Below are 14,122 nucleotides of genomic sequence, written 5' to 3'. Positions count from 1 at the left end.
CATCCGAAGGTTGGCCGAGCGCAGTGGCTCATGCCTGTAATCCCAGCACTTTGGGAGGCTGACGCGGGTGGATCACAAGGTCAGGAGACTGAGACTATCCTGGCTAACATGGTGAAACCCTGTCTCTACTAAAAATACAAAAAATTAGCCAGGCGTGGTGGTGCACGCCTGTAGTCTCAGCTACTAGGGAGGCTGAGGCAAGAGAATGGGGTGAACCTGGGAGGTGGAGCTTGCAGTGAGCCAAGATCACATCATTGCACTGCAGCCTGGGTGACAGAGCAAGACTCTGTCTCAAAACAAACAAACAAACCAAAAAATTCTACGGTTTTGAAAAGAAATACAAACAAAAAAGCCAAGCACAGCTGATCTAACCAAAGAGGTTAGTGTTTGAGGAAAGATATCCTCTCAAAATGGATTAAGAGAATTCAAATGAAGAAAAAGGGGCAGCCTGCAAGTACAAACTAGAAATTAGATGGGCTAAAAGAAGTTATCTAAAGGTATATTTTGTCAAGTTCTGTAGAATTATAGAGGCATTGTGGGGTAGTAGAAAGAGCACAGAGTTGGGAGTTAAGCCAACTTAAGACTGGAATCTCAGCTCTCCTCCTAGTTGAATGCTCTTAAATAAATTATTTAAACTTGCTGTTCTCCATCTGCTCATCTGTTAAATGGGAAATACAGTTGTCCCTTGATATCTGTGGGGGATTAGTTCTGGCATTGCCTGTGTATAATCAAATTCACGCATACTCAAGTACCACAGTTGGCCCTCCTTATACGTGGGTTTCACATCCTGTGCATACTGTATTTTCCATCTGCATTTGGTTGAAAAAATCTGGGTATAAGTGGATCTGTGCAGTTCAAACCCATGTTTTTCAAGGATCAACTGTATTTAACTCAAAGCGTTGTTGTGAGGAGTAAATGAGATGTGTGCAAATTGCCTCACATAGTGCCTGCCACACAGCTACTAGCTGCTATCTGAGGAACAGTTACTATTATTGATGATTATTATTTTAAAATTTCAAAATGGACAAAAGTCAAGTCATGACTGTCTTGATAAAATTTAAAATCTATTCTAAGACCAATAACTAATTCTGATCTTAAATGAAAAGCCCCAAAGTCTTTCTTCCTTAAAACAGGAGCAGGATAAAACAGGTTGGTGATATCTATCTCAGAAGCCCACCAAATCAACACACACACAGAGGAAAGAAACCTATCCCATTATGCTATTCACATGTCTGAACTCATTAATCTTCATGAGTATGTACCAATATTACCCACACTTAATAGAGGAGGAAACTGAGGCATAAATATGTTACATAAATGGTCCGTGGTTACACAGTTAGAAAGTGGTTGAACTGGGATGCAAATCCCAGAAGTCTACTACAAAGTCCATTCTACTAAGCACTGCACTATATACATTCCGCCAGATTATAGAGCTGTAGATCTGAAAAATCCACAAGAAATAACCTAAATGTACTGGCTATAACAAATTAAATCAGCATGATTACAAGATATAACCTACATACCAATAACACACAGTTTAAAAATACAATGAGAAAAAAACACTTCACTCACAATACAGACAGAAAAATAATTGGCCATTAATGCAGCCCAGGATAGAACAGAGTTAAAGAAAAAATTGGCTGGGCATGGTGGCTCATGCCTATGATCCCAGCACTTTGGGAGGCTGATGCAGGGGAATCGCTTGAACCCGGGAAGAGGAGGTTGCAGTGAGCCGAGATCACACCACTCCAGCCCGGGGGTCAGAGCAAGACTCCGTCTCAAAAAAAAAAAAAAGTGTAGGGATGACACTATGTCCCTTAAGGCAATATGCAGATTTGGTTGCATTCTGATCAGTCTGTGCCTTTGGTCCTGCTGTCTCTACCCTTCCACCCAGAATCTCTCTCCAGGTGTTTCCCTTCCTTACTATCTGATAAAACTTAGCTTTTAACTCTTCATTATGCATACTTACTTTAGGAAGCTCAAGTTACCACCTAACCACTACATAGCATGAGAAACATCTGTGTCACTAAAAGGCCTGGAGCATTAAGAGCTATACGGACAGCATTTGGGAGGGCTGGGGGTACTAACCTTTCAATGCTGCAAATGGTTACTTGGTTATGGAACATTTATGGCTTGCTGAATTACTGATCTGCTCTGAGTCTAAATAATCCTCTAGTAATTGATACTTAACACACAAATAAGTGAATGTACAAACAAGTGTTTACCCCAATATGGAAGAGGGCGCTAACAGGCTTGTGGTCACTGGTTTTCAGTTCCATGTGACTCCGATAATTAAGCTGATTAACATTTGTTCCTCTCCAAAGAATTCGGTCACACCAGGCTGGAACCCGGCATTTCCCACTGTAAGTAAAGAAATGAGTTATAAAGAGAACATACCATACAAGAACATAATACCTACCACACTGGTTTAGATCAGGGTTAGGCTGTCTTGTTACATGCTCCCAAAGAACCGTGTACTTCTCCTTCCCTAACAACCCCTAACTATCATCCTCCCTATTATTTTGCAAGCTCTGTGAAGGGATTGTATTTGCTTGTTTGCCACTGAACTCCTAGAACCTAGCATGGTATCTGGTGCAAAGTAGGTGCTCAATGAATAGCTGTCTAATGAATTAATGGTTCTGTTAAGATTGGGAGTACATCTTCAACAATGTCACCACAGGAGAAAATAGCACGTTCTTAAAATATCCTCAGAAGATTTGGATTATATTTTGAACACTTCATTTTCCTTTCCTCTATGAGTGTCAACAACACTTCACAACAGATAGACAACTAATCAAGTCTAAAACTCCAATCTTCTCTTCCTAGACTGGGCTTAATCTTTGGAGAGGAATAACAGTATTGATTTCTCCTTTAAACTAGACATTTATGGACAAGTCTAGCTTCTTCCAATAGAGACAAAACAAAATCAAACCATGCAAGTCTGAGCAGGTATCAGTCCACAGAATACCAAGGGTAGGGAAAAAGAACCTATTCATCATTCCATTAAAACAAGCAACACCTTGTACACCTGATCCAGAAGGTGGCACACATATTTCTCATCAGTAGCTATGCAGTTGACTCTCAAGTCAGGTGAGTGAAACAAACACGGCAAAGTGTACAAGATCTGACAGTGTCACTTCATTTGCTGGCCAGTTACCTAGAAGCATAGGAGTATCGACTCCCCCCCACCCCCATGCCAGTACTCTCAGAGTTCAAAACAGCTGAACATGCCTGGGGATTCTTTGTCTTTCAAGTTTCTGTGCTCAGCCAGCTAGGAGAAAAAGAAAGAAAAAGAAAAGGAGAAAAAGAAAAAGAAAAAGGAATGAAGGAAGGAAGGAAGGAAGGAAGGAGAGAGAGAGATAGTAGGTAGAGGACAAATAGTCACTAAGAACAGTGGGCGCACTTTACTATGGTGATTAGGAAATCAAAAGGGTCTACTGAATAGTGCTTCTCAGTGTTCTCCAGCTGTGGCAGATATTAGGTCCAAGCATTAGTATTTTTTGAAGTTCTCTAAGGGATTCTAAAGTCTTTTAAGGATTGAGAGCTACTGGTGCCAGAAGAACCTTTCATGGCTTTGTTTTGCCTTCTGGTATCCTGAGTTCAACAGTTGAGTAGTTTGGGAAAAAAAAGCCAGAATAAGTAATAGGTAAGAAACAAAGGCAAAATCAAGAAGGCAAAATTTAAGCAAGTCTAAGTCTGCTGAGATGAGAGAAATAAGGCACTGTAGGCAGCCCATAAAACTTCAACCGTCTTGACATATAAGTAATAACTTCCCTAAGATAGGCTCACCTTTGAGTATAGATGAATGAAACACTCCTATTGTTCTACAATAGCACTGAGCCATTAGGTTTTTATATCTGCTTATGGTATGGCCTAAAAAATTCCTAGCCCCTTACCAATATGGAGGGTCAGAAGTAAGATCAAGCCTTAACCTTTTCTGTGAGATGGTTCTTATTACTTTACCTGGAATCCCACCGGTCTGTTTTAGAGTCATACTTATAAGTGGGGATGAACTTGATTTCCCCTTCATTGAAGTCAACAAAAGCTTTTTTCTGTGTGCGCTGAATATTTAGCTACAGATAGAAAGAAGCATCAAATAAGCAGGATAACACTATCTTAATATAAGAGATAATCAGGTTGATAAGCCACTGTTCCCATTTCTAAGTATCTAGTTCCACAGCCTTTACAACTGTTGTGAGGGTACATAAATAAAACTTCTATACCTTATGAATTAAATCTCAGCATTCCCATAGCATCTAAACTCACCCTCAGATAGGATGCTTGTTATTAGCACATCACTATTCTTTTATTGCTAATAGTGGCAGAGGGTAAAATGGAAAAACAAAATCTGAATAATTATAAGTTCATTGGAGCTGGGCAGAAACCACCCAGCACAATTTTAATTTAAAGAAAAAACACACAAATGTTGAATGAATAATTCCACAAACCAAATTCAGCGAATAGTTTCAAATTGTTTTGAAAGATCCTCACTCAAATATTTTACCAGAGTTACATAAGACTCAGAATTTATCCTAAATATACCCCTTTTGGAGGCAGAATAGAGAAAGAAAAAGCAAAGAAATTTCCCAGCCAACCATAATGTGAAGGTAGACATAGACAAGAACGGCTCGCTACAAAAACCATTCTGCTGCAAATCACCTGAATGTTGGCTACGTCTGAAGGTTGAAAAGGCTCTCATAACGACTTAAAGATTATTCGAATGAAGTCAAAACATTTTCTTCCCTCAATAAGCAGCATTCACTTTTAGCAGCCAGTATCCATATGTTGAAGTAAAAATTCAAGTCACATGCCAGGTTCTGAAGCAAATTTACTGCTTCAAATATATGGAAACCAGGTTCTTGAATATCAGGTTTTATGTAAATGTTACCGACTCAATGCTTTTTCTGCAGGTTTTAAATACCAGTTAGCTTGAACTTATCATCTAGTTCCCATAAGCCCATAGCCTATGCTGTTCATCCCAGACAAACTTCTTTTCTGTGCTTCCCAATTCCCCTCACAGGGCCTCCCTCTTTTACCTCCAAGCTGTTCCTCAGTCTGCCAAGTAATCATAGAACAGTTTTCCCTGTTCCATCTGCCAAACCACATCAACATAGCTGAAGGCCCACTTCCTCCAGGAAGTGTTCTCCAATTAACCCCACCCATTCACCAACTCATTTATACAAATCTCTGAAATCTTTTCTTGATAAAGACATTTTGAATAAATGTTATATTTACTTTTTATCACTAACGCTATCTTCCCTCCTCCCATCCAAGCACTTAATAAAAGCACTACAAATCTTGTATGTAGTCAATGCATCACTAGCTAGACTGTTTTCACAAGACAGTAAGATGTTTCCATCACTCCCTAGAGTAAGATATACCTCCCACAACTCTAACAATCTCATCTCCCATCTAGGAAAGTTCCTTTAAAATGAAACTTTACTTACCTGGTCGAATTTCAAGAGTCTCTGAAGGTCTTTCTTATTAATAAGACTTTTCACCTCATTGGCATCAGGCATGCAGAGTCTATAATTCAAATCTCCCAGCCAAATGACAACACTAAGGATCAAAAAAAATATATGAACAGAAGTAGCAGCGATTAGCATAAAAAAACAGAGAAGGATGGAGAGAAGAAAAATGGGTAGATTATTGACAAGCGCTCACTAACCACTACCTCACAAGGGGTTTAAAGTTGTAACCAATCCTTTGAGGGCAACTACTATCAACACCTGAGAGAGACAATGGATTACAAAATAGGTGGGAGAACAGGACTCTACACATGAAGAATGAAAATGGGAAATATTATGTATGGGATTCAGAAGCCAAGGAGTTAATGGACTGAGAAGCATGCAGTTTATTTGCTGGACTAGCTTCAAAATTTTGCCTGGCTGCTAGCCAGGTCTTTAGGGGAAGAGAATCTGAACGTCTTCCGCCTCTTAGAGCCCTGAAGTTCTGCAGGTTCTCCACTAAGGTCTGCATGGTCTGAGTGACAGCTCTCCCAGGTAGGACCCACTAAGAAAAGTAGGTCCAGGGCTCTCTAGTGTAGCCTAATCCGTCTACCATTGCCCAAGTTACAGGCAGGAAGATGTGCTGAGCCCCACAAAGGGAGACAATGCAATTACCACATCAAAATGGACTCTTCTGTTGAGTGATCGCAAGTTCCCAATGGGTCATTCTGACAATCTCAAATGCAACATGAAATTTATGGAATCTGGGAAAATAAATTTATGGAATTTCATGGCAACTTCATGACCATACATTTTAAGGCCTTAACTTTACCACTGTGATATAGAATTCCACATGATCCTAATTATTGAGACATTATGGAAAATAGTTGAAGATCCCTACTCTTTCCTCCTCTTTCCCCAATTACTCTACTCTCTATATTAATTTCTTTAAAGCTAATCATTTTCTACCACCACCATATCTACTCAACACATCTCTGCTTCTATGTTTATTAAATCCCATTCTTCACTGATCTCTCTCTGCTGCCCCTATTTTTAATAATCACAGCCATTAAAAAGAACAATGTAGATCTAGGGGCTTGGAAAGGGATCCACAATAAATACAATAAATAGAATAATACAGTCTTTTTTTTTTTTTTTTGAGACGGAGTCTTGCTCTGTCACCCGGGCTAGAGTGCAGTGGCAGGATCTCAGCTCACTGCAACCTCTACCTTCTGGGTTCATGCCATTCTCCTGCCTCAGCCTCCCAAGTAGCTGGGACCACAGGCGCCCGCCACCACGCCCAGCTAATTTTTTGTATTTTTAGTAGAGATGGGGTTTCACCGTGTCAGCCAGGATGGTCTCGATCTCCTGACTTCGTGATCCGCCCGCCTCGGCCTCCCAAAGTGCTGGGATTACAGGCGTGAGCCACCGCACCCAGCCAAATAATATAGTCTCATATACCAGGTACCTATGTGTGTGTTTGTATGTGAATAGACAAAAGGCTAGAATAGCGCTATTTAATAGAATTATAATGCACCTCACAATATAATTTTAAATTTTCTAGTAGATGCATTTAAAAAGAAAAAAAACTAGTGAAAATATCAATAAATTTCATTTTACTCAATATATTCAAATTATTTCAACATGTGATCAATATTTTAGAAATCAAGATATTGTACATATTTTTCCTAAGTCTTTAAAATCCAATATATAGTTTATGCATACAGCATATCTTAATTTGGACCAGTCACTTTCAGGTACCTAACAGCCATATATATGGCTACTGGTTGTCATCTTAGTACAGATCTAAAAGGCTACACACCCAACTGTTAAGAACGGTTTCCTTTGGAGAGAGGGACTGGCTAGGTAGAGAATAAGAAATGAGGAAATTTTAGTTCTAATTTTATCTTTTATTACATTTACAATGAATATTTCTATTTTATCATAAAAACAATAAAAACTGACTCCAACTACAGACCCTCCAGCATTACTCTAGATGCCCCACTAATAGAACTATCCTTTCCTCTGATATCAAGTCTAATTTCTCTGCCTCAATGATTCTGTTGTTACTCAAAAACCCGCTCTTCTTTGTGACCCCAATCCCTCACTGGTAATCTTTCACTCTTCACAGCTCTACAGTATTTCACCACATTTAATCTCTTCACTATCCAAACTCCTGTAGCCACTACTCAAAGGCTACAGGTGAGTTAATCACTTACTCATGCTTCATGATGTTCAATTGTGGGAGGGTCTGATTTGGGACCACAAAACTCATTCTTGCACAAATGTCCTTATAATCTTGATTCCTTCTCTCAAAGTCCTCCACGTGGGCAGCCAGATGGGAATTGACAATGCAAAAGGTGGTGTTGTGAAATACAAATCTCACAGCGACCCCACCTTTGTTTCCCTGTTAGCAAGAGTAATTATTCAATTAGTACACTGAACTAGCAACTGAACTTTACATGAACATGAATAATAAGCTCATTTCCAAAGTAACTCACCATTTTCCCCATGATTCCAGTTCCAACCGTTTCTGTAGCAATATCACGAATATATCGACACTGATCCTTTCTGGCAAATATAAGAAGCATCATCCCGACAAGGCGCACCAGTTGAACCTATGAGTTGCGGAGAGTTATAAAAGGTTAATGTTAATACCAATCTTTGCCACATATCTAACGTCCCATGACTAATTTTTCATTAAGATGATATACCAATGCCCAAACCTGAATTCATATCCTCTAATTTCACAGTGGACCCCATCAAGTGGAAACCAATATTCTCTGGGGAGGCTCTAATCTGGCTCTGACCAGTAAGAGTTAAAAGCCTGGAGGGACAATGAGTACTTTCAGCTCTAGAGCCATTCTTTTAATCACTTCTTAGCCTACCAGGAGTAAGCAGCATTAAAAGTTCAAATAATAAAGCCACTACCCCACCTTGTTCCTTCCACCTTTCCTTCCTAGTTTCTCATGTCTAATTTTCTAAGAAATTGAAATCAACCAAACAGCAATCCTTTTTACTTCACTTATTTTTAACTTGTGAACTACAGCTAGAAATATGTCTGAGATATGCATTAGTCAGGGACCTATATGAGAGGAATAACATCCCCAGGAGTTTTATTACCTATATAAACTGTTAAGAGATGTAGAGAAAAGTTACTCACATTACTTGTTTTAGAGAGCTTAGTATGATAGCCCTGTAATTAAAATAACTCTTCTGGTAGATAAAAGATAAATGTCTTTAGACAAACAAATTGGCCCATCTTGCTAAAGTCAACTCTCCTCTTAACTTAAAACCAAGTTTAGAACTCGTTCAAATTCCACACCACTTCTATTCTTGCTCTGATTGCAACACATGCACCATGAGCCCACATTTCATACTGCTTTTCTATAAAGCATTCAATTCTGACCATGTCAGTGAGTAATCTCAATCTTCAAGTTTTACTGCATAAATCAGAAATCTTATGTGTAATTATTTCAAACTAAGTATTGATATATGAATAATAAAATTCTTTTTTTCCCCTAAAAGCTATCTAAGCAATGAAAATACAGTATCCAAAAGCTTAGGGAAATTTTTTTCTAGGAAATAAGGATGAATGATCGGTCTGCCCTATCCCAGTACTACACACAGAGAAGAATTCAATTAAACTATTCTTTTCGAACAAGTTGTAGATAATGGAATAACTCCCGGTGAGCCCTATTTAGTCATATACTTAAAAAGATAATTAAATGCGGCTTACTTTTTTATACTTGGCTTTGGAATGCAAACCCCTCTCTACAGCCATGGACCATTCTTGTTCCTTCACAGATTCAAAGTAAAAAAAGGCTTCTGTGCTCAAGTCCAGTTCTTGGAATCTGAGGAAAAAAGCGATGTGAGATCTATACATATCCCGTAATTATCTCTGGCTACCTCCTGTCCCATATGTTGAAACAGCAAATGAAAAAAAGATGGGAGAGAGAGAAATTTTATAGAACTGCTCTGTTCACCCAAGCTATAAGTAAGGACAAGTAGCTTTCTTTTCTAAACAATTCCCACAAGTACATTCATAAGCTATGCAAAAAATAAATCAAAATACCTCCCACAGAGGATAACAGTAGAGCTTTGCGCTTATATCCTAGGAACTCTCACTGTTAGAACTGACCTCAAGTCTTAAGTTTCTATGCAGAATATATAGATTCCTATGGGTTTCAAGAAAGTTAGAAGCTTCCTTCCACCATTTTAGATATCTGTTCCTTTCTGTTCTCACAAATTTGACCCACAAGTTAACTCTCGTGTATAGTCTACAGTAGGTTTTACCAAATTCTTTTTTAAAAAAGGCAAAAACATCATGTAAACTAACACCAAACATATAGCCAAAAGGAAATTCCAGAAGTGTTCTTTACCCAATGCAGTAGATATCAGGAGGACTGGGATCACAGTTCAGCCAAGGTTCTAACCCGCTATCTGGAGACTGGCCATTCACATTCCAAGTTCCAACAAAAAACCTAATACATAATATGAAAAGATAATTTGAAAACAAAGATGAAGTATAAACCAACAGAAGGTCTTTCTTTTCACTTCTATACAAAGGTATGTTCACAATATGCTAACATAATTCCTCAAAATGTTTTGCTACATATGTAAGAAAGATCTTTTGCATCTAGAACACAAAGGCAGTGGGCTTATTTTCTCTAAATTTTACATTAAGTAAAACTACAGAGGAAACCAAGTCTCTATTTTTAAAAATGCAAAGGTAATTGCTATACCACATTTCCTTTCAATTAAGCTCCATCCAAACTCATACTTGAAAGGAGAGCTTATGGATGGGAAAGAGGTATCTTCATGCTGTAAGCTAGTCAAATATGGATAAATGTTCTATAAGGGGCTGTAGTTGACTCCAGAAATTCACTTCCTGAAGGATTACAAGGACATCTGTGTAGGAAATTCTGATGAGGCAGACATAGTATTAAGGGGGAAAGCAGAAGGGAAAACTCATGACTGTCTTAACTGTTTACACACAAATATAAGCATAGTGGGCAATATGAGGAACTGGAAGTTTTAGCACAGTGATATAGTTATGATTGAATTAGAATAAATGAGGCATGACAGGAAAGCAGATGGGACTAGAATCTTGGACTAGAAGGGTACATTCTGCTCCTGAATAACAAAGAAAGGTGGTGTTGCTTCATGCATTGGTGATACATGCCACATGGTACCTCACATGCAGCATACACACACAGGTCCAGAAAAGAAGATGTCAACAAGTAAAGATGAAATAAAAAATAACACAGATGAAAGAATCCAAGATAGACCTCCCAATCAAGAGGACTGGGTGAAACTTTCTTTACCAAAGTAAGTAAGTTAAGAGCTAGTGGTAATGATGGACTTTAATTTTCTAATATTGGCTGAAAAAAAAAAAAAACTTAGCAGGCCAGATATATAAACACGCTTGCTTATGGAATGTGCTAGGGGAAAATTCCCTAGTACACGTGACCTTGATTTGGTTCTCTAGGACTCGATAGAGACATTAGTAGACATGGCATAAATTAGTAGTTAGAAAGTCCAAGGGAAGGCCAAGCACAGTGGCTCAAGCCTATAATCCCAGCAGTTTGTGAGGCCGAGGCAGGTGGATTGCCTGAGTTCAGGAATTTGAGACTAGCCTGGGCAACATAGTGAAACCCAGTCTCTACTAAAAATAAAAAAAATAAATAAATAAAAAATTTTTAAAAAAATAGCCAGGAGTGGTGGCAGGCACCTGCAGTCCCAGCTACTCGGGAGACCGAGGCAGGAGAATGGTGTGAACCTGGGAGGCGGAGCTTGCAGTGAGCTGAGAGCGTGCCACTGTACTCCAGCCTGGGTGACAGAATGAGACTCCATCTCAAAAAAAAAAAAAAAAATTAGCTGGATGTGGTGGTGTGCACCTGTAGTCCCACCTACTTGCGGGGCTGGGGTGGGAAGATTGCTTAGGACTAAGAGGTTGAGGCTACAGTGAGCCATGATCTGCTCACCAGCCTGGGTGACAGAGAGACCCTGACTCATAAAAAAAGAGAAAATCCAAGGGAAACTGTATCATCTGCATTATTTTTGATATGCATGTTATTGGCCAGCATAGAGACAGGAGCTTGAAACAGGCGACCATTCCTTTTTATCATATTTTGATTCTTAATTAGGCTAATGTCTTAAATATCAACAGGCCACTGTCTGTTATACCTACATACCTACTAACTTTTTAGACTCAGGAAGCAAAAGAGACACTAACCTGAAAGTCTGAATGTTGACATATTCTTTCTCTCGCTTTGCCAGGATATGTTTGATGAGACCCTCCCGCTGCCCAGATTGGGTATTTGGTACAAAGAGCTTCCGCATGGTGTTGGTCACTTTGGGCTGCTCCTTATTAGAAGCTTCTTTTTCACGTGGAAGCCTAGCAAATAAACGAGAGATTCAAAAGTAAAATTGTTTAAACTATAATTCTCCTACAGGGGAAATATGTTTTCACATGGGACTTACATTTTATTCACTAAAGGGGGTGGAGGTGGGGGTTCCCGGTGAATCCCAGTAGGCTGATTTTGTGAATTTATTTTCTTGTCCAAATTCATAGAAGAAAAATTGTCTTCAAATCCGAGAAGCCCTGAAAGACACAGACCCCAAAGTCAAAGGGGGAAAAAATCTAACATCCAACATATCCAGGGTAACAGGGCCTTGATTTGATCACCATTTGATCAGTGGTATTACTAAACAGAAAGCTACCATAAGGGTAGAAATTACTTGGATTGGGGTTTGAAGAAGCATACCCATTCCTGAAGCACTGATATACTAATTAGAACAACAGTTTACAATAACTTGGAACAGACCAGTAATAGCTAACATTTATTGAAGACTTAGCACAATGCCTGGTTGACAGTAAGGGAATATATCATTATCTCATTTAATCATCACAAAAAACCCACAAAGTTAGTCCTATTAAAAATCTTCCCATATTACAGAAAAGAAAATGGAAGTTCAGAGTTGTTGAGTAACTCGATGAAGGTCGTATAACTAGTAAGTCCTTGACTTGGGATTCAAACCCAGGCTGTCTGGCTCTGGAGCTTGTACTTTCTACTATCCTGCTAAGCTGGCTCCTGAACAGCTACCATGCTACAGAAAGGATAAGGAGTGAATGCTGGTCAGTGGGTCTGGACTCGACAAAACTACTCTGCAGGAGAATGTGTCTGACATTGGCTTTAATCTACATCACCACATTTGGCCTGATAAAATCCACTGACTCTGCAATGACCATAGCAATAAGGGAACCAGGAACTTTTTAGTACCTGAAAAAACAGAAGGTTTGTCCTTAGTGTCTAATTTCTGGTACCAGCTAGATGAGTCCTTTTGCTCTGGAACAAGAAGTTGTGACTGAGCTGGAGAGATAAGGTTCACGGTCAGAAACTGGGAAGTCTTTCACTGAGTAGAATTTACCATAGCCAAAAGCCATTCTTTCAACATTCGTTAAAAGCAGGGGCCAGCACCATCTTTGGATACAGTGGAAGAAATTAAGGAAATGAGGGCAGCTCTGGGGTCATCTGCGGGCAGAAGGAGAATTATAGTCTATGGTAATCTATGCTTGCCATGACACTGAATATTCTGAAAACTGGCCTAGTGTCCTAAAAGCTAGGCAGATTTGTTCCCTAACCTATCCCTGTGTTCACTCCTGAGGAAAAAAAAAATCAGCTATCAGGGCTTAAAGGGTGAGGTATTTTGCCAATGGCCACTTTCCTCTGTATCAGCATGTCAGAATTCCACTCCCATTGAAATAGAAGAAAGAAAATTGCTGAGTCTTGAGTTACCTTTCTGAGCAGCAAGGACAGCTGAGAGGAACTTCAAACAGTGTTCCTCATCAGGGATTTCAAAGCGGCGCTCTCTGATCCAGTCCCCCTGAACCCGAATTTTGCAGCCACCTAAAAAGAATTGAAATCCATACATATACTGCTATGGGATAAAATGTTTTACTGGGATCATATTCTCAACTTATCAGGTTAATAGAAGGTCCAGAACACAAATATTCCAGATCTATAATATAGGAAGCACATGTACAAGATCAAGAGAGTCAGTACGACGGTGGTGGAAGGGGTGATGCAGAGAGGGAACCCTAAGGGAAGTGAGAACTCCTAGGGCTGATGAACCGTCAATGAGCAGCCCAATCTAAGGATATGACACACACTAAAATCATACTTTCCTGCGTTCTGATCTCTCTCTCAGACATCAAAGCAGGGACCTTCGAATTCTAGCAACAGGTAAATTCCTCAAATCACCCTCCTCCCATTCCTTAGCTGGAAATTCCTACCATTTCAAGTCCAGATCATATTGTCAGAGTATCTGAAGCACAAAGGGAATAAAAGGAGTAGGATGGTTTGTCCATAAGTACAGATTAAATTTACAAAATAACTTAAAAACAGTGATACTAAAGTATTCTGAAAAGAAGCATCTACAACTCATTACCTCAAGTTTAAAATGTATGTCTTGAATAAACATACAAAAACAATATAATGACCTATGCTCAGAAGTGGTTTGGTTCAAGTACAGCCCAATTGGAAACTAGGAGAATTAGAAGCAAAGTTAACTAGGACTTTAATTTCTTATGTGTATAACATATTGTCTCCCCTTTTCTGATGCCCTATAGTTATCATCTATATCAACTGTTTGGATGTGGTGATCCAGGA

The 14,122-nt window shown here is 39.2% G+C and overlaps 1 protein-coding gene across 2 annotated transcripts in view; it reads right to left on the bottom strand.

Moving 5' to 3' along the window:
- OCRL (OCRL, inositol polyphosphate-5-phosphatase) overlaps positions 1 to 14,122 on the bottom strand; it is a 50,880-nt gene that overhangs the window by 20,835 nt on the left and 15,923 nt on the right. For both annotated transcript variants that reach the window (XM_025373113.1, XM_025373114.1), the window contains exons 5-15: positions 13,250 to 13,360; positions 12,734 to 12,823; positions 11,934 to 12,054; positions 11,686 to 11,847; positions 9,830 to 9,931; positions 9,187 to 9,301; positions 7,949 to 8,065; positions 7,667 to 7,854; positions 5,448 to 5,559; positions 3,964 to 4,073; positions 2,226 to 2,361 (exon numbers count right to left, since the gene is read on the bottom strand). In XM_025373113.1, the coding sequence (XP_025228898.1) occupies positions 2,226 to 2,361; positions 3,964 to 4,073; positions 5,448 to 5,559; positions 7,667 to 7,854; positions 7,949 to 8,065; positions 9,187 to 9,301; positions 9,830 to 9,931; positions 11,686 to 11,847; positions 11,934 to 12,054; positions 12,734 to 12,823; positions 13,250 to 13,360 (1,364 nt within the window). The remainder of the gene's footprint in view (positions 1 to 2,225; positions 2,362 to 3,963; positions 4,074 to 5,447; positions 5,560 to 7,666; positions 7,855 to 7,948; positions 8,066 to 9,186; positions 9,302 to 9,829; positions 9,932 to 11,685; positions 11,848 to 11,933; positions 12,055 to 12,733; positions 12,824 to 13,249; positions 13,361 to 14,122) is intronic.

This window comes from Theropithecus gelada, chromosome X (genome assembly GCF_003255815.1).
Source record: "Theropithecus gelada isolate Dixy chromosome X, Tgel_1.0, whole genome shotgun sequence".
NCBI classification, from domain to species: domain Eukaryota; kingdom Metazoa; phylum Chordata; class Mammalia; order Primates; family Cercopithecidae; genus Theropithecus; species Theropithecus gelada.
This window is presented reverse-complemented; position numbering and strand designations above follow the sequence as displayed.